General features: G+C 42.4%; 1 protein-coding gene across 13 annotated transcripts in view; it reads left to right on the top strand.

Moving 5' to 3' along the window:
* Positions 1-213: 213 nt before the first annotated feature.
* The window catches only part of LOC144602333 (serine/threonine-protein kinase BRSK2), a 702099-nt gene continuing 681245 nt past the window's right edge, over positions 214-21067 (top strand). For all 13 annotated transcript variants that reach the window (XM_078415328.1, XM_078415336.1, XM_078415334.1 and 10 more), the window contains exon 1: positions 214-481. In XM_078415328.1, coding sequence (XP_078271454.1) covers positions 391-481 — 91 coding nt within the window. In that variant the 5' untranslated portion in view covers positions 214-390. The remainder of the gene's footprint in view (positions 482-21067) is intronic.

Here is a 21067-nt window from a genome sequence, read left to right as displayed (position 1 = left end):
GAGTTTATTCCTTGTATCAGTCACTTTCTAAATATTTAACTTTTTTTTTATTTTAAAAAGTGACTTCGCCCTGAAGTTCCTTATTACATTGCAATCTGGCTGGTGTTTGCTGCAGCGGCTCTTGTGGAGCCTCATTGCAATGTGTGGCTCGTTGTAATGTCAATCATTTCGCGTCAAGACGCTTCCGCTAGCATTTTGGGTTGCTCAGCGTAAAGCATCGTATCTACTGTTTCATGGTGTAGAACTGGCGAGCAGCACAATGGTGTATGGATCATAGCCCTTTTCGTTTTATTTTTTGCAAAGAATAATTGCAGAAAAAAAGCAAATTTGCATTAAACCTACCAATTAGTGGATCTGCAAAGGATTTTGTTTTGTAAAAGCCCGGTCAAAATGTCAACGGGTAAAGAAATCGGGGGAGCCCAACATGCTCAATATGTGGGACCATATCGACTGGAAAAAACGCTTGGAAAGGGACAGACAGGTTTGCGCAAATTTTAATGACATTCACTAGTCAATATCAATAACTGCTTCACTTATTATTGTATCAGGCTAATGGAGTGCCTTATAATGCAGCTTGTAGTGTAATGATATCTTGCACAATTTAAATATTTCTTTGTAATGCGAACAGCGTTTTAATTTTGTAATTGTTGAGAAATTCTACATAGGAAACAGTTTTATTCTCTGTTCGAAGTATTGCTGAGCAGCATTGCTGCATGTTCATCTGTGGTACTGCCAAGCTTGAGTGTACTTTGTAGTAACTGGAGTCCGGGGATATCCCTTTCTGTGCTTTCTTTTGAACAATGTTGATTAAGTGTAATCAAATTGGAATTTTAAAAATAGAATTGTGATGTAATATGTTATGTCAAGTTAAACTGCGTTGTTAGAAAATATATATAATTAAAATCTGAATATTTCTGCCATCTTTTCGGGTGCTTCCGAAAGGATGTGGGTAATGTTTTAGATTATTTAAGTGTGCTTGAAAGAATTGATGCGTTATACCACACAGTACAAACGCAAAGCTTGTCCATCTGTTGTCTGAGACTACAATAGGCGTCACCTCACCAGCTGCTGTCCTAGTCATTTGCAGTTTTTGGGCATGCCCTGTTTCTTTTGCATTGTAGATAGTACTGGACTCATCAAATACAGTCATGTATTCCCAACCTTCTTGAAGCCAGGCTTTTAGTCAATTGCAAGGCATTTAGCTTTGTTAATCTTCTTAGCGGTGGTGTGATATAACGTTTCTGCGGTTTTATTGACCGACAAGTCTCCAGCTACAGTCACGACAGATCCAGAACAGCAGATGATTATGTATTCATGGGTGGGTGATGATTCTCGGTGTCTCTTTTTTAAAAACCAATACTTTTGGAAGTCTTGCATAGGAGAGTGAGGATTTCCTAAAGGAAAGTGCATTGGTTTTCTGGCATTTTCTATGTACCAGGTGGCTACGAATAAAGTAACTCTGTACTGTACCTTAAAAAAAAAGGTGTGTTTAAAGGATGAGAGAAGGGAATCGCCAGAGAGCGCAGCTGTCCACGGACCCTGTAAAAGGAGGGGAAGATGACTAAATAAATATTTGGGTTCGCGTATATATTGTATTAACACCTAATGTTGGATGTGTTTGCATAGTAAGGGAGAGCTTTTCAATCCGGTGATTCTGTTTGTGGTGGTATGCGCAAACCAGGCTGGGCTAATAATGTAGCTTCTAACGGGAATCACCGGACAGAGGTCCCATCAGTGGTAACCAGCATCAGCGCCGCTTCACTCGCTGGAAGATTTATATGTAAATGCCCTCTGCCGACCTGGGATGGAAACAATGAATCGGCATAGTTCTATTTCAGCGATTCTCCGACCCACGTGTCGCTGCGGATCTGAGTATCTGTGCCGACTTCCTGGCATTAACTGTCCAGTTTCTCTTGTCTAAACACCGGCTGGCGAACGGCCCCTACCTCCTGTTTATTATCCGCGGAAACATTGCCTCCTGTCACCCACACCCTAGTCCGGGCTCTCATTTAACAGAGGACAATGATTTAAAATACCATTGTTTTCAATATATATATATATATATATTGGAGATATAAATCATATATATATTTCTGATTTTTATCTCTTTGTTTCCGACAGAACGTAAAGATAATATGTGGAGAAAGGTCAATTTTTTTGCAGAGGGCTTAACAGATGGGCGATTTTCATTATCCAGGAAAGCTGATTATTTCCCCTGTTAGGCAGGATGATCTTGGAGTGAGTGAGATTGTGTGCGCCAGGTGCTGTCCTGCGAGTCCATCCTCGCACCAGGATTAAAACGCTTCGTGTCGAATCCTTTTTGGTAAATGGCAGATGGAGCGAATTCAGCTGATGCCGTTTTTGGCAGACATCGTCCTTAATTTGGCACGTACAGTTGGGAATGTTTTCCAACTCGCGTCCAGTTAGGGCTATATTTTAACAGTGTAATGAGACATGGTGAACCTGTTCAGGGTTCCCAATGTTTTTGATGGAGCAATGGTAATTTCACGGAAAGACAAAAAAAATGACCACGTAGTTTTATTACTTCTGGCCGATATAATGTTTAAAATATAGCCCAGGGTTACGTTAACTAGGCGAGAATGTGTTATAAATGGTCAGCTGGCGGTACAGCACAACAGCGAACACGTATCTAACCCCGGAGGTACATTTTTAGCACATAACCATAAAGTTGCCGTTTGTTTTATTACAGCCTTTGGCTAGAGTTGCTTATTGGTAATTTAAGTCCTTTGCAGGCTGCAATAATGCGTCCGAAGCAAAATAAAGTAATTTGTCGTAATGACTTTTCTTGAAATAAACCTTTCTACATCTTGCTGTATGGCAGGAGATATTTTGAGATTCGCTAAAGCTTAATTTGTACCAACACATTTTTCCGTTGTTGGGATGGGTGTTAGTGGAACGTGGGACTGACATCGGGTAAAAGGCAAAACTATAGATTGTAATCAAAGCAAAAATCCTTTGAGTGGCAGAGGTAGATTGGTTTACGACTCCCACCTCAACAGAGTTGGTATACAGTCATTTTAAAGTGAATTATCTTGTTCGACAGGAACAATGCAAAATTTTGCACTATGTTTCAAAGTAGTGAATAACACTGTTTACAGTTTGTTATTCAACCTATGTTTTGTTTTATAAATTAGTCTGCCTACAAGGGAACTGACCTTGATGGGGGTTTGCCTATGTGGGGTGGGGTGGGGAGTGGGTGAAGGAAGAGTGCAATAACACCACAATTAGAAACATCAATGGGAATACATTGCTCAGAATCAAAATGGTAGTGATATCATTGGATACAGTACAGATGATTATTGTACATCTGGCCAGATCTAGTAGGTTAGGTGTAATATCAGGTGTTTAATTCTCCATTGGTGAATCTCTACAATGTTTTTTTCCCCAACCACCATGCCTTGCAGAACAAAAACGTTTTACTAGCTTCTTTTGAGGCAACTACCTGAATCTTGTTGAAATACTTGTTCAAGAAAATTTGATATTGTTTGTTAATTGTGAATACTGAAGCAATCCTCTGGTGTCACTCCAGTTCTATGGATTCTTAATTGGCTAATGAGGCTAATGTGGAATCCACACATTTTACCACAGGTGGACTAGGAAGGAGGTACTTGACTGGGCAGGTGGGTGAATACTAAGGAAAGAAGTGCACTTTTTTTGTTGTTAGTCTTCTACATGCTTCCAATAGTATGGACAGATACATGGATAGGAAAGGTTTGGAAGGATATGGGTCAAATGCAGACAGGTGGGTCTAGTGTAGGTGGGACACCTTGGTTGGCATCAGCAAGTTGGGCCGAAGGGCCTATTTGTATGCTGTATGACTCTGACTCTAATAAAGAGATTTGAGATTCTGAATACCGTTGTGGATGCTGGTCTCAGTTCGTGGACTAGTTGATGACAGAATTGCAGGTTTTATTTCTAGAGAGGCTTTGAGATCACCTTATGAAGCTTTTTTTTGTCATATTCTTTTGTCATTGTGAGGATTGGAGTGGCTGTTTGGCGGTCTGATGTCACTTTTGAATTATGTGGTCCACTTAAGATGTTGTCTTGGGAGAGGACACTGACATTGGTTTGCTTATCCTGCCACTTGATGTGGAGAATTTGGTGGAGACAGCGTTGGGGGTCCTCTTCAGTGTTTTGAATTCCTGCCATGAATGGTGCATGTCTCAGGCCTGTATAGGAGAGCAGGAATCACTGCTGTCTGGTAGACTAGGACTTTTGTAGTAGGTTTGAGGTCTTAGATGTCCGAACAGATGTTTTCTGTAGATACAAAAAGGTACAATATTTTGTGAATTAGATAAAAAATGGCTCCTGTTAAATGGAATATTTTGAGTTTGGGGGCCCAGCATTAGGGTTCAACCCAATACAGTATTAACCTTGATTAGCATCTTCACCGGTTCGATACAGGAGATGGAAACTTGAGCTTGATCGGCCGTGTAGAGAATCTCCTCGGGTTAAAATATTGGAAGTAACAGACAAAATTTAAAACTCAATAGAGTGTTATGGATTCAGCTGTCTCTCTCAGATGTGAATGGTAAATGTTTAAACCCACTGAAATGTCTTGCTAATAAATTAAATGATACCAATGCAATTAAGAATGTTATAGAGATTTATGTAAACAGATCTTGTATTCTGTTAAAATCCTGGCTGGTTGCATCGTGGTCTGGTATAGGGATTCCAACATGCGGAATGCAGTGAGTTGTGGACCCAGCCCAGTGCATCATGGGCCCAACTCCACCCCCACCATCATCAAAAACCTTTACTTGGAACAGGATACTATGACTACCTCATGCATTTGTTTTCTGATTGTGTCTTTTTTTTCACTAATATCTTGTTATATCACACACTTTCTTTTCACCATCATGTTGAATTTGTGTAATTTATGTCAGCATATCTACAGCACCCTTTTCCACATTCCCAAGCTCTGTCTTTCATTTTAGATTATCATGGAAAGAGTGATAAGGAAATCCAAAATTGTAGAAGGGTTGATATCACTAAATGTTTGCCAATGTCATCCAATTGGAATTGCAGATTTCTAAAAAGGTATCATGTCGTGAAGCTGGAAGTTTTAATACGTGGGTTTGAATTTGTTCCTGATATTAGGCATTATACCGACCAATAGATAGCCTTTTGGAATAGGTGTTAAATTTGAAGCTGGTGTGGATATGATGCATGTCTTGGATGAGGATTCCCAAAATCTTGCGTAGTTTCCAAATCATGCAATACAGAATTAAAGTTAGTGAAGTTGTCTTGACAGTGGAGGAATAATGTGTAGGAAGGAACTGTAGATGCTGGTTTACATGGAAGATAAACACAAAATGTTGGTGTAACTCAACGGGACAAGCAGCATCTCTGGAGAGAAGGAATGGGTGATGTTTTGGGTCGAGACCCATAGATGCTGCTTGTCCTGCTGAGTTCTTCCAGCATTTTATGTCTATCTTTAGTGGAGGAATAAACTTCCTTTGGGTTATTGAATACAATGGATTCCATTTTAGACTGATTCTCCACATTAATGTGCAATTTTCTCTACAACAGATTGAATAAGTTTATTTTGGTTGAACCAAGCTCAGGTGTGCAGTTGTAATTGAGTTATTATCATTCTTAAAGGATTATTTTACTTTGGCAGTAGTTACCAACTGATTTTTCTCTGAAGAAGGCAACTTAAGAATAAGGTAACCAGGATAAAATTAGTGAAAATATAATTATCTGGCAACAAATATTTTCCATTTCTGTGGCTACATCCTAAGTGTAGGGAATGCAGATTTGAATGGATATGGTGGACAGCTGTTGAGTCATTAATTGCCAGAGGAGGCTGGAACAAATAAAGCAGTATTATGTCCTCCTTTAGTCTGTCAAAACTGCTCATCATTCCAAGATTCTGATGTGGACAGATAATTCCGATATCTTCTATCATGAGCAAACTATTCTCTCTGTCCCCACCCGCCCTTGATACCAAGGAATCTTGAAATGGAGAAACAAAACATTACAAGAAAGCAGATAGCCTGTTGGCCTTGTTGCAAGGTATTTTGAATAGGAAGTAGGGAAATCTTGATAATCTAGTTGTGGGGTTTTAGGAATATCTTATTTGTGCTTCATTGTGCAGTTTTGTTCTGCATTCTCAAGGAAGTAGTTTCCTGTAATGGAATCTGTGCAGCCCAGGTGTATTAAATTTATGACATTAGAAGGTTGTTGCTTAAGTAACATACGTACAGGATTTTAGAAGAGTGTGTTGAATTATCCGTTGTTCTGAGAGTGATTGATGCGATATTTGTTAAGAGGCTGTTTCCTCTTGGGGTCACAACCTCCAGATAAGGGACTAGGATCAATTTCAGCACTTAGCGGGCTGAGAATCTTTGGAATTATTTATTGACTCTCAGTCACGAATACACTTAAGGCCAAGATGAGTAGATTTCTCCAATAGAGGGATATGAGATTCAGTTGGGAAAGCAAATGATGTGCAGGATCACACGTGTTCTTCTGAGTAAGGTTTTTCAAGATCAAAGAGATAATTCTAGTATTTGTCAAGTTGCATTTATCTTCTCATCTCCAGTGTCCAATTTGTTCAGGCAAACTTCTACTTGATCATCCTGTCACTTTGCATTGAAGAGGTTACTAGGCTGACATGAAAAGAATCAAGGAAGTGCTCAAAAATTCCAAGGAGAGGTGGGGACAATCCAACATTCTTGGGGATCCCTGTCTCATGACAGTTTAAAGTAGAGGAGGAGCAATTATAATAGCATTAGGAAGCTAGAGTCCGCCCATCAGGAGCATACAGAAACCCTTCATTAATTGTGGAAAAGATGCTCAATTTACTCATCATCCCGTCCTTGGCTTCCATTCCCACATTGACTTCTACAGTTCTCTCAGAATCCATGAAAATGGGGTGGAAGCAAGTCGCCCTCAAACTCAAGAGACCACTTAAAGCTACCAAAGTAATAGGATTTGCTGATGTATTTTTGGAAGGTCTCAATAAATAGAATAATTTTTTTTCCCAAATCTATCACCCTTCACTATTCTTTGTCTAAAATTCCTTTTGATGTGCTGTGAATATTGCTGGTTATTTAATATTTGTTGATCATATTTGATTTCCAGGGCTTACAATTTTGGAAGCCTCTCCAAAATTCCTATTAGTCCTACTCTGTTAAACATTATCATCTATCTGCTATAATTATCTTCAGTTGTGATTAAATTTTATATAACTACCTTGAAGCACCTAGGAACATTCAGCTGCATGAAGAGTGTTCCTTAAATCTTACGATTAAGTGTTACAATTAAGGGCCCACATTTCAAAGATTATGGAGGATAATAAATGCCAAACAGAATTGTTTTGGCTAAATTGTATGCAGGATTGTTCTTTAAGAGGCTTCATTTTAATATAATTGGCAAAGTGTTTGGTAATGGTACTGTTGTACTAAACCAGATGTAAATTGTCTTATGTTCTTTTTAATCTTGCAAAGTTGGTGTCTTTTGATGCATGTGTTTGTTTTGCCTCACTCCTCGCTTTTCATTCACTTATGGAAACCAATTAGACTAGGAATACTGCAGAGATACTTGTTTTTGCTCCATAGACTGGAATACAGGGTTTTGTTGTTCTTTTACTCAAGGTATTTGAGAAATGCGTCAGTTTTTTTTCATTTTGGCCAGTGGTGGGGAAATTCGATAGCAAAAGAGTGTCCCCAGCCAAAATTAGAAGGGCAGTAGAAGGGCTGACATGCGAGAGCTTGAGGAAATTTGAACCATCCTTGTCTATGGTGGAAGGATTTGTTGATAATGGCAAGTTTAGGATCTAGGCTTAGAAGTAGCAAGCAAGATTGGGTACATTATTTGTAAGGAGTAGGGGTGATTGTGGTGCGGAGGTGGGACAGGGATGACTTTGGCTGATGAATAACCGTTGTACCGGGCCCTGGTGAGACCGCACCTGGAGTACTGTGTGCAGTTTTGGTCTCCAAATTTGAGGAAGGATATTCTTGCTATTGAGGGCGTGCAGCGTAGGTTCACTAGGTTAATTCCCGGAATGACGGGACTGTCGTATGTTGAAAGGCTGGAGCAATTAGGCTTCTTACACTGGAATTTAGAAGGATGAGGGGGGATCTTATTGAAACATATAAGATAATTAGGGGATTGGACACATTAGAGGCAGGAAACATGTTCCCAGTGTTGGGGGAGTCCAGAACAAGGGGCCACAGTTTAAGAATAAGGGGTAGGCCATTTAGAACGGAGATGAGGAAGAACTTTTTCAGTCAGAGAGTGGTGAAAGTGTGGAATTCTCTGCCTCAGAAGGCAGTGGAGGCCAGTTCATTGGATGCTTTCAAGAGAGAGCTGGATAGAGCTCTTAAGGATAACGGAGTGAGGGGTTATGGGGAGAAGGCAGGAACGGGGTACTGATTGAGAGTGATCAGCCATGATCGCATTGAATGGCGGTGCTGGCTCGAAGGGCTGAATGGCCTACTCCTGCACCTATTGTCTATTGTCTATTGTCTAGAACAGCAGCACAGGTCTTTCATGAATGATAACTCCATGAACAATCATACATACTAAACATAATGCACAACTTAGTTTTTACTTGACTGGATACCACGTAGAAAAATATTTGCAGTGTTACAACTTAAAACAAGTTTTAATACAAAATAAATTGCCACATTCATTTTGGTGTTGTGCCATTGCTGTAATCTGCATCAGTTCAGAACACATTGGAGAAAGCGAAATGCTCATGAATCATACAATGGACCAGGCTGGATGTAATCTGAAAGGCATCGAATGTGCCTTTTGCCCTTTGATTTGCAATAGAATCGACATTTCCCAAGATAGGTAAACTTGTTACTTCAAATCTTGTAGAGGATTGTCATTATCATTGTTGATATCATAATGATTCCTGTTGGTTGAAGTTCTTGTTGAATTTTGGTGAATGATTGCTTGCTATTTCAAAATGCAATCTCTAGAATGATCACCGTGGCCAAATACTACATTTTCAAAGCAAGTTCTTGATGTCCCATTGATATAGATTTTCTAACTTCAGAAGCAAAATCAGATTTCATGTATTTTTGTGAGTAAAAGTACTTTTCCATATATTGTGCACCTCCAGGGTGCAAAGTTATAAAATGTTTGTTTTTATAGCTTCATTCTTTTTAGAAATGTTACAGAGCAACAATTCCCTGATGCCACAAGGGAGAATTCCATGGTACGGAAGCAACATCTAACTTCTGAAGCCATTCCAAAGCAGCTGGTTATTGTACATTCTGATGTATTGCCTTCCATTCTTCATGTATCATTGGTAATTGGAAACATCAATTGCTGGAACGCTTATTTCCTAAAACGACATTCAGTATTTCCTGTTTTATGTTTCATCTTTGGACATCAAGCACAATACAGAGGCGATGAAAAATCCTTTTATCACAAGTGGCAATCCTTTTCCTTTAAAGCATAAAGTACCACAAAACAAATCTGATTTGAACCTTGTAGGAATTTGGCAAAACATGTAATTTGATGTTAACTACCTGGATGTTAGATGGTGGAAATTGTAACATTTTACATTCTGCTGGCAATTTCAATTGCGACCACATTAGTGTGTACATTATATATCCCTTAAAGAGAATTATGCTTGAACAAAATGGAAAAGATTTTGTAGAATGAAATTATATATGAAGATCAGTTAAGTGAATCATCAGCCTGTATATTCCAGCTTGCTGATGTTTATTGTTTCAAAGAAACTAAAATGGCTCCCTGTTTTTATATTATTGGGAAAAGAACTTCCTGAAGAAACTAAAACTATTAAATAATCCTTACTCCTGTCCACCCGCACCACAAATTAATAGTGGATTTATATTTGAGGAGAATGATATGTCAGATACCTATTGTGCAGAATCCAGATTCAACAACATTTATGTAAAGATGGTAATAAGGATTAAACTTTTCATGTTGATCAGATGTTTTAATGTTTAATGTTTTATTTATTTCAAATTTGCTTTATTGTCCCTCCTTTGTCTGTCTCTATCTGTGCCCATTCAGTTGGCATAACAGTAAAACATTTATCAATGCGGCAGCCAACGACTATGTGTTCACTGTAAAATCCACTTTGCACCAGGTTTTTTTCTTAATATTCGTACAAAATTACAGTAATTATTCATGGGGAAATTGTTTACCGTCTAAGAATTTACAGGAAAAATAAACTTTAATACAAGCTGATTTCCAAATTCTTGCCATTTCTACACACCAACAATAACACATTTTCTAACGACAGTAGCTGAGTTTACTCACCAGTATCTGATGCATTAATAACATGATTTTTATAATGGTTTAAAGGTTATATTTCAGTTTCATTTTTGATTTTGTGCTTAATTCTGTAAGCATTGTTTCAGATACTTATGTTTTAAAGCCTGTATTCAAGTGATTTCAGATATTCAAAGGCATTCTAATCTAAATACAGCATGTACAATGGATTGTGATTGACATAGATCGATTATTTTAAATCCATTTTTTAGTATGGAAATTTATACAAACTTTAGTTTTCCTTCATGGTAAAACTTGTTGCAGGCTGAAGTGACGGTATTGACAATTGCGCAGTCATTAAAATATCTCTTCCTACTCAGCCGATAGATACACCTCATTCATGAATTCATGTTTAAAAAATCTATTAAGGACTGCGATTTTGGATTGATTTACCTATTATCAACATTAACGCAGGCGGCTTTATGTTATTCATGTGCGCTTTTGGTTTTATATCTCTGCATTCGCTGAGAGAAACAAGATTAAGCGCCTGATTCTACCACTAATATTTTTGCTCCATATTTACACTGTTTAGATGGAGTAATTTCTTTGAAAATTGAAATTTTGTTAACGTATTTAAACTAGTGCAGATGAAAATGCTTTAAGTAATTCTATAGACAATAGGTGCAGGAGTAGGCCATTCAGCCCTTCGAGCCAGCACCACCATTCAATGTATTTATTCACAAAATGCTGGGTTAACTCAGCAGGTCAGGCAGCATCTCAGGAGAGAAGGAATGGGTGACGTTTTGGGTTGAGACCCTTCTTCAGTCTGAAGAAGGGTCTCGACCCGAAACGTCACACATTCCTTCTCTCCTGAGATGCTGCCTGACCTGCTGAGTTACTCCAGCATTTTGTGAATAAATACCTTCGATTTGTACTATCATCTGCAGTTATTTTCCTACTCCACCATTCAATGTGATCTTGGCTGATCATTCTCAATCAGTACCCCGTTCCTGCCTTCTCCCCATAACCCCCTGACTCCGCTATCCTTAAGAGCTCTAGCTCTCTCTTGAAAACATTCAGAGAATTGGCCTCCACTGCCTTCTGAGCAGAGAATTCCACAGATTTACAACTCTCCGACTGAAAACGTTTTTCCTCATCTCTGTTCTAAATGGCCTACCCCTTATTCTTAAACTGTGGCCCCTGGTTCTGGACTCCCCCAACATTGGGAACATGTCAAAGTCACCTCTGCTCCAAATTGTTGACATTTACTATTACAATTTGGGTAACTGTAACATGCTTTACATCTTTTGTCTAAGAAATAATGTCACGTTTCCTCAAACGAATTTGATCAAGCAATAATTAATGATCATTAAAACAAAACAGAACGGTCTCGACCCGAAACGTTACCCATTCCTTCTCTCCCGAGATGCTGCCTGACCTGCTGAGTTACTCCAGCATTTTGTGAATAAATACCTTCGATTTGTACCAGCATCTGCAGTTATTTTCTTATATTAAAACAAAACTTGCGCTCCCCGAGGAGGTGCCAATAGATGAAAACTGATTAATATGTCCATATTTTAGAAAGTGACAAAATGGACATGTATACAGAACCATTAGATAGCTTTTTGATTCATGGAATTAGCAGAATTGATTAACTTTAAATCATATTTACATCAGTAATATAGTTAATCACGGAAATAGGAAAATATAATCTGACCAATCTTGACCACTTACAAGTGATACGAAAATGGGCTGAGAAACTTAATAACACAGTACACCTTGAAACCTGTGAATTTGGACAACATCCTGGGTATCAATAGGAAATTGGCTGAAGGTTAAATAAAAATATTTAAGAGGATTAAGTAAAAATGGCAAATGGTGGAAACAATCAGCACACATCATCTGTGAAGAGAGAAACTAAACTAATCCTTCAGGTCAAAGAATCTTTGTTGTTTACAGGACTTGTGATGAAAGCAGAGGTGGAAGTGCTTGATGCATGGATTGCATTCTATTAGGTTTAATCACGAACTAAGTCTGAACTCCATTAATTTTGCAAATGATGCAACACTGGGTTTGCCAGAAATATCTAAAAATGGAAGAATAAGGTGTGCAAAGTATGTAAATGGGCAGAATACTTAAGCATCCTTAAGTATTTAAGCAGACAAATCTCAATGACTACACATTGGAAAGGGGCATAGAGCATGATGCTGAAACAGAAATGGAAAAGCTGAAATTCTCAAGCTTAATGCTTTGTGTCAATCCAATAAGCAGCATTTATAAAACTCAGAACTCTAGTCAGTCTATTTCTTTTTGTTGCCAAGAAATGATGGGTGCTCAAATGCTTGAGGCAATGCACAGATGAGCCACAATGATTTCTAGTGTTGGGGATCAGAGTTATATTGAAGACGTGAGAAACCTAGTCTCTTTCCTTTGGGGGGGGGGGGGGAGGAGGAGGGGGGCGGGAGATGGGACGGGAAACATTTGATCGGCGATCCTGTCAATGTTTTATATTTGTTAATGGATAGAAAAGGTCACACTGCAGCAACAATTGAAATTTTAAAATGAAGGAGCTGTGCTAGCTGGTTCAAACTCATAAAAAGCCATTTATTAAACTGAAGTATGGAAATTTTTCATGCATATCGTGGTTTGCAACAAACTTATATTGAATGATTAAGCAATATTCCACTGAATTATTAAAAAAAATTATTGGATCCTATAAATAGGTTGATCATGGTAGGTTCGGATCACTGGACATGTGGCCATTGCCCAAATGTAATATGATGCAAAAACAAGCCTTTTATTTGTAATATGATGCAAAAACAAGCCTTTTATCTGTTTTTCCCCGAATTTCAGAGACAGCAAAGATTGTGAATGCACAGCTTACTTACAATTGTCCTTAATCTTGACCATATTTTAAAAGAAAAACTGAACTCCATTGAAAGCTTTGTGTGGCTGCAGCTGTTCTGACAGACGTTTTACCAGTTTATCAAAGGGAAGCTTCTCCCTACTGTGTAAATTGTGCAGTCTATTCTTCAACTAAACACGTGTGTCCAAGAGTGCAAAAGACCCGCTCTTCGGGCATCACCAGTTTGTTTCATGAAGCCAAATACTTGGAAAAATATAAATATATCTTCCAAGTGAGTCCTCTTTATTTTGCTGAGGTGAAGCAGTGTTACACAACTGAAGTTGGGGACTTTAGTAGGTGAAGGATAAGTAAATTGGCTAATGTTCTACCATCTGCATTATCCGGAATATGTAAATATTTTGCTCTTTCAATACACACCAATTCCTATCTGGTTTACGGTGCTTTGTTGTGAAATCTTATGAATCTAAATTGCCAGGGTGGAAGATATTTTAGTTCAAAATTGGTTCAAATAAATTTAGTGACAATAATTTGCAATCCTGTGTTGATGAATACTAGAATTTAACAATTTATTTCTCTGATTGTATTTGATTTAGTATCCACACCAAGTTTTATAACGTGCTTTTAGAGTTTTCTTTCAATTTTTTTAAATCTTTGGCATTTGAACGAACATGTTTGAATCCATTGTTGAAGGTATTTTATGTACTTCCTTAAATTGAATGTGTTGGAGTTCAACTTTGACTTTCAGGTCACTAATAGTTAGGCATCATGAAACGTGGTCTGCCCTAACATTTGAGTGAAATTAAGCTTCCAGTTATATTTTGAATAGTTTTGAAGAGGGATGGTATGGACACTATTCTCAAATTTATAATCTACCATTGAAGGGGCTTTGGCAAATTTGTTGATGAAGCATGTGATAAAGTCTGAAACAAGTCAATGAATCATTACCTCTATTTGTTTTGGATGTGAAAAGAATCTGAGCAAAGTTGGAGAATGATGCACACATCGAATGCTGCAATGGTAAAATATCCATTTTTTAAACCTTTGGGGCAATGAATAGTTCAGCATACAAAAGGTGAGGCTCTTATCTATGATATTTACATTGGGGTTTAAAAAATACACTTGAATAAATAGGTAATTATAGAGTGGAACACGGTTCACTGTTTGCTCTCAGTAAGAGCCAGTCATATAAAATTTATGCATGTTATGTTGGCTGTGGTATAAGGAAATTACTACATTTTGTATTTATCGTTTCCATATTTTCTTTCCTAGTCAATGGTGGCTATAGGAGGGTTGCAGTAACTCTTTCTGGTCAATTCGAATCTCCAAATATTTATTGAAAAAAGACAAAACTGTTTGTTAAATAGTGGAAAGTGGGAATGTGTGGCAGCTGGATTTACTTACACAATGTGTGTTTTAGCAAGGTTGTGACGGTGATGGCTTTTTCATTTCATTTCGATAACTCGCATAAAGGTGACGGAGCAACATGGAATAGATGAGGAGTCACCTTCACACACTATCTAGGAGCTTCAGGTAGCAAAGAGTGTGAAAATGTAGGGATTAGAATTTAGAGGTACCAGGATAATTTTAACTTAATTATAATTACAGGAGACAGACTATCGACTGACGTCAACTACAATCCTACATACTCTCGCAGTTATCTAGACTACACATTTTCCCACCCTATCTCTTGCAAAGATGCTATCCCTAACTCAATTTCTCCGTCTCTACTTCATCTACTCCAAAGATGAAACTATCCATTCTAGAACATTAGAGATGTCCTCGCTCTTTAGTACACATGGTTTCCCCCCTGCTGTCAGAGATGGATGCATCACCCATGTCACTGCTAAGCTTCACAATTCATAGCTCTTCATTGTTTTGTCTCACATCTTCTGTCTTTTCATCTCTGCCACCATCTGTGCACCATCTGCTTAAACCAACCCCACCCCCTCACCTGGATCCACCTATTACCTGCCAGGCTTTGTCCTGTCCCTCGTCTCTTCCAGCTTTCTTCCCCCCACCCCTTCACCCATCCCCCCTATAATCAGTCTAACAGAAGTCAGGACCTGAAAAGTCACCCATCCATGTTCTCCAGAGAAGCTGTCTGACCAGCTTAGTTACTCCAGCACCCTGTGTCTTTCTTTAAACTCTTTTGATGAGGCAAACACTTAATAGTGTAGACTGTGTTCAATAAAGCAGTTATAGTGTCTGAACCTAATAATAACAATAATAAATGATGGTAAAGAGAGTTCAAATTAAAAAATATCAAAGGGAAATCTGTTTTAAGAAAACAGAATTAGTAAGGCATTTGAAGCATCTGCACATTGTGCTTTTTGAATTCTCTGTTTTTACAATGATCATTAAGATTCTTTTTTGATGTTGGAAGTGCTCCAGAAACTTGGTAAGTTTCTATTTACATTTTTAATTATAGTTGAACTGCAAGATGTACAATTTTCTGAAATTCATCAAATCTATGAACGTCTGGATATTTCATTTTTGAAAACACAAAACAATTTTTCATCTACTTGTGAATTATTTCCCCCATTCACCTCCCCCCCCCCCCCCCCACCTTTTCCACAAAAATGGTGGCTGCTGATGTTGCCCACTGCCTTGTTAACTGATGGTTTAAAGGTCTAAAGTAAATGTGGTCTGGAATCAACATACTACTTGTGGCATTTGCATTTTGTTCATGTGAAGAGAAAATAATAGTAGCATTTATTTTCCTGTTCAGCAAACTTTGTGAACCTTCCCATGGATATTGTATTGAATCAACTTTGGATTAGAATATCAGGCAGAGATACTTGGGAAATTTCCTTTATTTTCACTTTGCATGTGACCATAACACGCACCCCCCTAATGACAATAGATGAAAAGCAGCCACTGAAGCAGCTAGTCTTTTTTTTTCAGTGGACGTTGAGGTTTTTTCTAAAAGGACACTTGAATCCTTTCACTTAAAATGGATAACATTTTGATGCTATTTTGTTCCTTTCCTGAAACTTTGAACTGAATGTTTTAATGTGTAGACCTTGTAGCGACCATAGGGATTGGTCCTGAGAGTCGAACCCTCGGATTGGCCAGCAAGGTCACATGGTGGTGCGACCATAGGGATTGGTACTGAGAGTCGAACCCGCTGATTGGCCAGCAAGGTCAGGTGGTGGTTTTGGGGCCCAAAAACCAGGCAGTGGGAAGAGAACTTCGATGTGAACAGTTTGAGTTAATGGTTGTCTGTAATCTCGTTTGTTATCCTTTGTAATTGAATATTGCTGCCGCAATAAACTTCTTTAACAAAGTACAAGCCTCCAGACTCGCCATATAGGTAACCCCGACGTGATCTAGCCGATCATCTACCATGGAGGGACAAGACGCCCCTTCTTTGGTTCTAACGCCCGGCGTACCGCAGCTAAACGCGGTCAGCGTTCATCTTCCTCCGTTTTGGGCGCATCAACCACAACTTTGGTTTGCCCATGCTGAAGCACAGTTCCACCTGAGAAACATCTCGGTGGACGAGACAAAGTATCATTACCTGGTCAGCGCTCTACCGCCTGAGACGTCCACGCGGGTGATGCAGTTCATCACCTCCCCTCCTGCAGACGGCAAGTACGAGGCGCTGAAGGTACTCTTGCTTCGAAGCTTCGGATTCAGTAGGCATGATCGAGCTGAGAGGCTTATGCACCTGCCGGATCTCGGAGATCGGCTGCCGTCCGCCCTCATGGCCGAAATGTTGGCGCTGGCAGGTGAGCACAAGGATTGCCTCATGTTCGAGCAGACATTCCGAGAGCAACTTCCAGAAGACGTTGGGCTTATGCTCACGGATTGTTCTTTTAAGGACCCCGTGGCATATGCGGAGAAAGCTGATGCACTCATGGCGTCCAAATCGAAAAAACACAGTTCGATCAACAGGGTCTCGGCACCATTAGGCAGCCCGCAGCGGCACCAAGATGGCGCCGCGACTCCCGCCATTTCTTCAAAACCCAGCCAAAAAGATCCGCACAAGCGCGGCTGGTGTTATTATCATCTGCGATGGGGTGGAGAAGCCCGCAACTGCCGCTCACCTTGCACCTTCTCGGGAAATGCCTCGGCCGATCGTACATAGAGGCGGTTGCGATTGGCCAGAACCGACGCCTCTACGTCCGAGATCGATTCATGGACACAGAATTCTTGATCGACAAGGGAGCCATAGTCAGCATCGTGCCGCCAACCGACCTCGAAGCCCGATCGGGTAAGAGAGGGCCCACCCTCATCGCGGTTAACGGTAGCCCCATCCGCACGTATGGTACGCGGGCAATGTCTGGCTTTCGGCACCCGCAAGTACGAATGGTCGTTTATCGTCGCGGAAGTCGGTCAGGCGAACCTGGGCGCAGATTTCCTCTGGGCCTTTTCGCTAGTTCCCGATGTCCGAGGTAAAGGCCTTCGACCCTCCGCTAGCAGCGATGAGCCCGCTGCTCCACCGCCGGCCACCCCGCCCAGTCCGACTGTCCAGGCCGTTGTCGCGGCCTCCGACCCGTATGCTGCGGTCCTGGCTGAGTTTCCGGAGCTGCTCGTTCAGCGTTTCGACGCCCTTTCTGCCCGGCACGGCGTTGTCCATCACATTCCCACCGAGGGGTCCCCCGTTTTCGCTCGGGCCCAGAGGTTACCGGCGGACAAACTGGTGGTGGTGCGTGCAGAATTCCAGAAGATGGAACGAATGGGCATTGTCCGTCGGTCCGACAGCCCGTGGGCCTCTCCGTTGCATATGGTCTCCAAAGCATCTGGGGGGTGGAGACCATGTGGAGATTACCGACGCCTTAATGCCGTCACCACGGCAGACCGCTAACAAATAGCGCACATCCAGGACTTCTCGTCTGGGCTGGAAGGTGCCATGGTGTTCTCCAAAATTGATTTGGTGCGGGGCTACCACCAGATTCCTGTGCGTCCGGAAGACATTCCAAAGACTGCCATGATCACTCCGTTCGGGTTGTTCGAATTGTTGCATATGCCTTTCGGTTTGAAGAACGCGGCACAGGCTTTCCAGCGGCTTATGGACCATGTTGGTCGGGATTTGTCTTTTGTTTTCTTTTATTTGGATGATATCCTGGTCGCCAGTCGCTCGGAGCAGGAACACCTGGTCCATTTGCGGACCGTGTTCCGGCGGCTTCAAGACCACGGGCTCATCATCCACCCCTCCAAGTGTCAATTTGGCCTCCACTCTATTGATTTCTTAGGACACCGGATCACCTCTGCCGGCGCCACTCCTTTGCCCGAAAAAGTGGAGGCTGTCCGTGCCTTCCCGCGACCCACCACAATAAAGGGGTTGCAGGAGTTCGTGGGCATGGTGAATTTCTACCATAGGTTCGTACCGGCAGCGGCACGGGTCATGCGTCCGCTCTTCCAGTGTCTCGCAGGCAAACCTGTCGAGTTGGAGTGGTCCGCGGCCGCTGAGACGGTCTTTGAGGCAGCTAAAGTGGCTCTGGCAGACGCCACCATGTTCATCCACCCAAGCGCCTCCGCCCCCACGGCCCTGACGGTCGATGCGTCGGACGTGGCGGTAGGTTTTGGAACAGCAGATAGATGGCAGTTGGCAGCCCTTGGCGTTTTTCAGCCGACAGCTTAATCCGGCTGAGCTGAAGTATAGCGCCTTTGACCGAGAGCTTCTGGCTCTCTATTTAGCTGTCCGTCACTTTAGGTATTTTCTAGAAGGCCGCCCATTTGTGGCCTTTACGGACCACAAACCCTTGACTTTTGCTTTTTCGAAAGTGTCCGACCCATGGTCGGCCCGCCAGCAGAGGCACGTGACTGCACGTCGTGGGTAAGCTTAATGCCGTTGCTGATGCCCTGTCCCGGCCAGCCATTTCCCCAATTTCAGCGGTGGAATGCGAGGTAGATTTCCAGGAGCTTGCGGAGGCACAGCGCCTGGCAGACACTGCCTCAGCATATAAGTCCACCACGTCGGGGTTGAAGTTGGCCCAAGTGGCTTGCGGGCCTGCGGGTACAAAAGTCTGGTGTGATGTTTCCCTTCCCCGCCCTAGGCCGGTGGTGCCGGCCGCCCTTCATCGCCGGGTGTTTGATGCCATTCATGGGCTGGCGCACCCGTCCATCCGCTCCACCTCTGCCTTAGTGGCCGCTAGGTTTGTGTGGCATGGCCTGCGGAAACAAGTAGCCGCTTGGGCCCGTTCCTGTGTTCCCTGCCAGACCGCTAAAGTTCACTGGCATGTCCAACCTCCGGTGCAGGAGTTTGCGGTCCCTGCGGTCCGTTTTTTTCATATTCACGTTGATTTAGTTGGGCCTTTACCTTCCTCCAGGGGCTACACTCACCTACTCACGGTGGTTGACCGATTTACCCGTTGGCCGGAGGCCTTCCCGTTGTCCGACACCTCCGCCGCCTCTTGTGCCCGGGCCCTGGCCCTCCATTGGGTGGCCCGTTTCGGTGTTCTGTCCATCATTACCACCGACCGGGGATCCCATTTCACCTCTGCCCTTTGGGCTACGCTTGCGGAGCTGTACGGTTCCCGGTTGCAGCAGACCACGGCGTACCACCCACAGGCTAATGGGCTCGTGGAGAGGTTTCACAGGCAACTTAAGGCGGCCCTCAGTGCGCGGCTGGACGGCCCTGACTGGGTAGACCAGCTCCCCTGGGTCCTTTTGGGCATCCGTACTGCTCCTAAGCAGGATCTCGGAACTTCGTCCGCAGAACTGGTATATGGCTCGCCACTCAGAGTGCCCGGGGATTTCCTTCCGGAGTCCTCTGGTCAGCAGCCCTCGGTTCCGTCGGTTTTAGCATCCCTCCGGGCGCGAGTGGGTTCCCTGGCTCCGGTTCCTACTTCACGTCACGGGTGTTCCATGGTGCACGAACCGCCTGCCTTGAAGGACTGTGAATTTGTGTTTCTGCGTAGAGATGCCCATCGTTCCCCGTTGCAGAGGGTCTATGAAGGACCGTTCCGCGTGTTGCGTAAAGGGACGGTCACCTTCACCTTGGATGTTGGGGGCAGGAGTGAGCTCGTCTCTGTGTCCAGGCTCAAACCTGCACACTTGGATCAGGACCGCCCTGTCCTGGTCGGCCAACCGCCTCGGCGGGCCGTCCTCCTGGAATTCCACCTGATCCGGGACCCCCTGCTCCTGTGGTTCCTGCAGCCCCTCTCCTTACTCGTTCTGGTCGCGAAATCCGGCTCCCTGCTAGGTTCCGTACCTCGGGTTCTGGGGGGGGGGGGGGTCATGTAGCGACCATAGGGATTGGTCCTGAGAGTCGAACCCTCGGATTGGCCAGCAAGGTCACATGGTGGTGCGCCCATAGGGATTGGTCCTGAGAGTCGAACCCGCTGATTGGCCAGCAAGGTCAGGTGGTGGTTTTGGGGCCCAAAAACCGGGTAGTGGGAAGAGAACTTCGATGTGAACAGTTTGAGTTAATGGTTGTCTGTAATCTCGTTTGTTATCCTTTGTAATTGAATATTGCTGCCGCAATAAACTTCTTTAACAAAGTACAAGCCTCCAGACTCGCCATAACCTTGGAGAAACAGCGCACAACAGGCCTTTCGGTCCACCGAGTCCACGCTGACTATTAATCACCCTGAACACTAGTTTAGTTCAGTTTAGTTTAGAGATACAACGCGGAAACAGGCCCTTCGGCCCACAGAGTCCGCACTGACCAGCGATCCCCGCACATTAACACAATCTTACACTCGGGACAATTTATATTTATACCAAGCCAATTAACCTATAAACCTATACGTCTTTGGAGTGTGGGAGGAAACCGAAGATCTCGGAGAAAACCCACGCCGTCACGGGGAGAATGTACAAACTCCATACAGACAGCACCCGTAGTCAGGATGGAACCCGGGTCTCTGGCGCTGTAAGGCAGCAACTCTACTGCTGTGCCACTGTGCTGCCCATAGTAGATTTAAAATGCTAAAGCTAAAGTATTTTAGAAAAAATATTACTGAATTTGAAAAGTAAAAATTACTTGGAAGTAACTACTTAGCAGATGATTATCCCAAGGTTGCATCGCAT

This window comes from Rhinoraja longicauda, chromosome 18, assembly GCF_053455715.1.
Source record: "Rhinoraja longicauda isolate Sanriku21f chromosome 18, sRhiLon1.1, whole genome shotgun sequence".
In the NCBI taxonomy this organism is placed as follows: Eukaryota; Metazoa; Chordata; class Chondrichthyes; order Rajiformes; family Arhynchobatidae; genus Rhinoraja; species Rhinoraja longicauda.
Note: the sequence above shows the minus strand (reverse complement) of the source record. Positions and strands in the feature narration are given on the sequence as shown.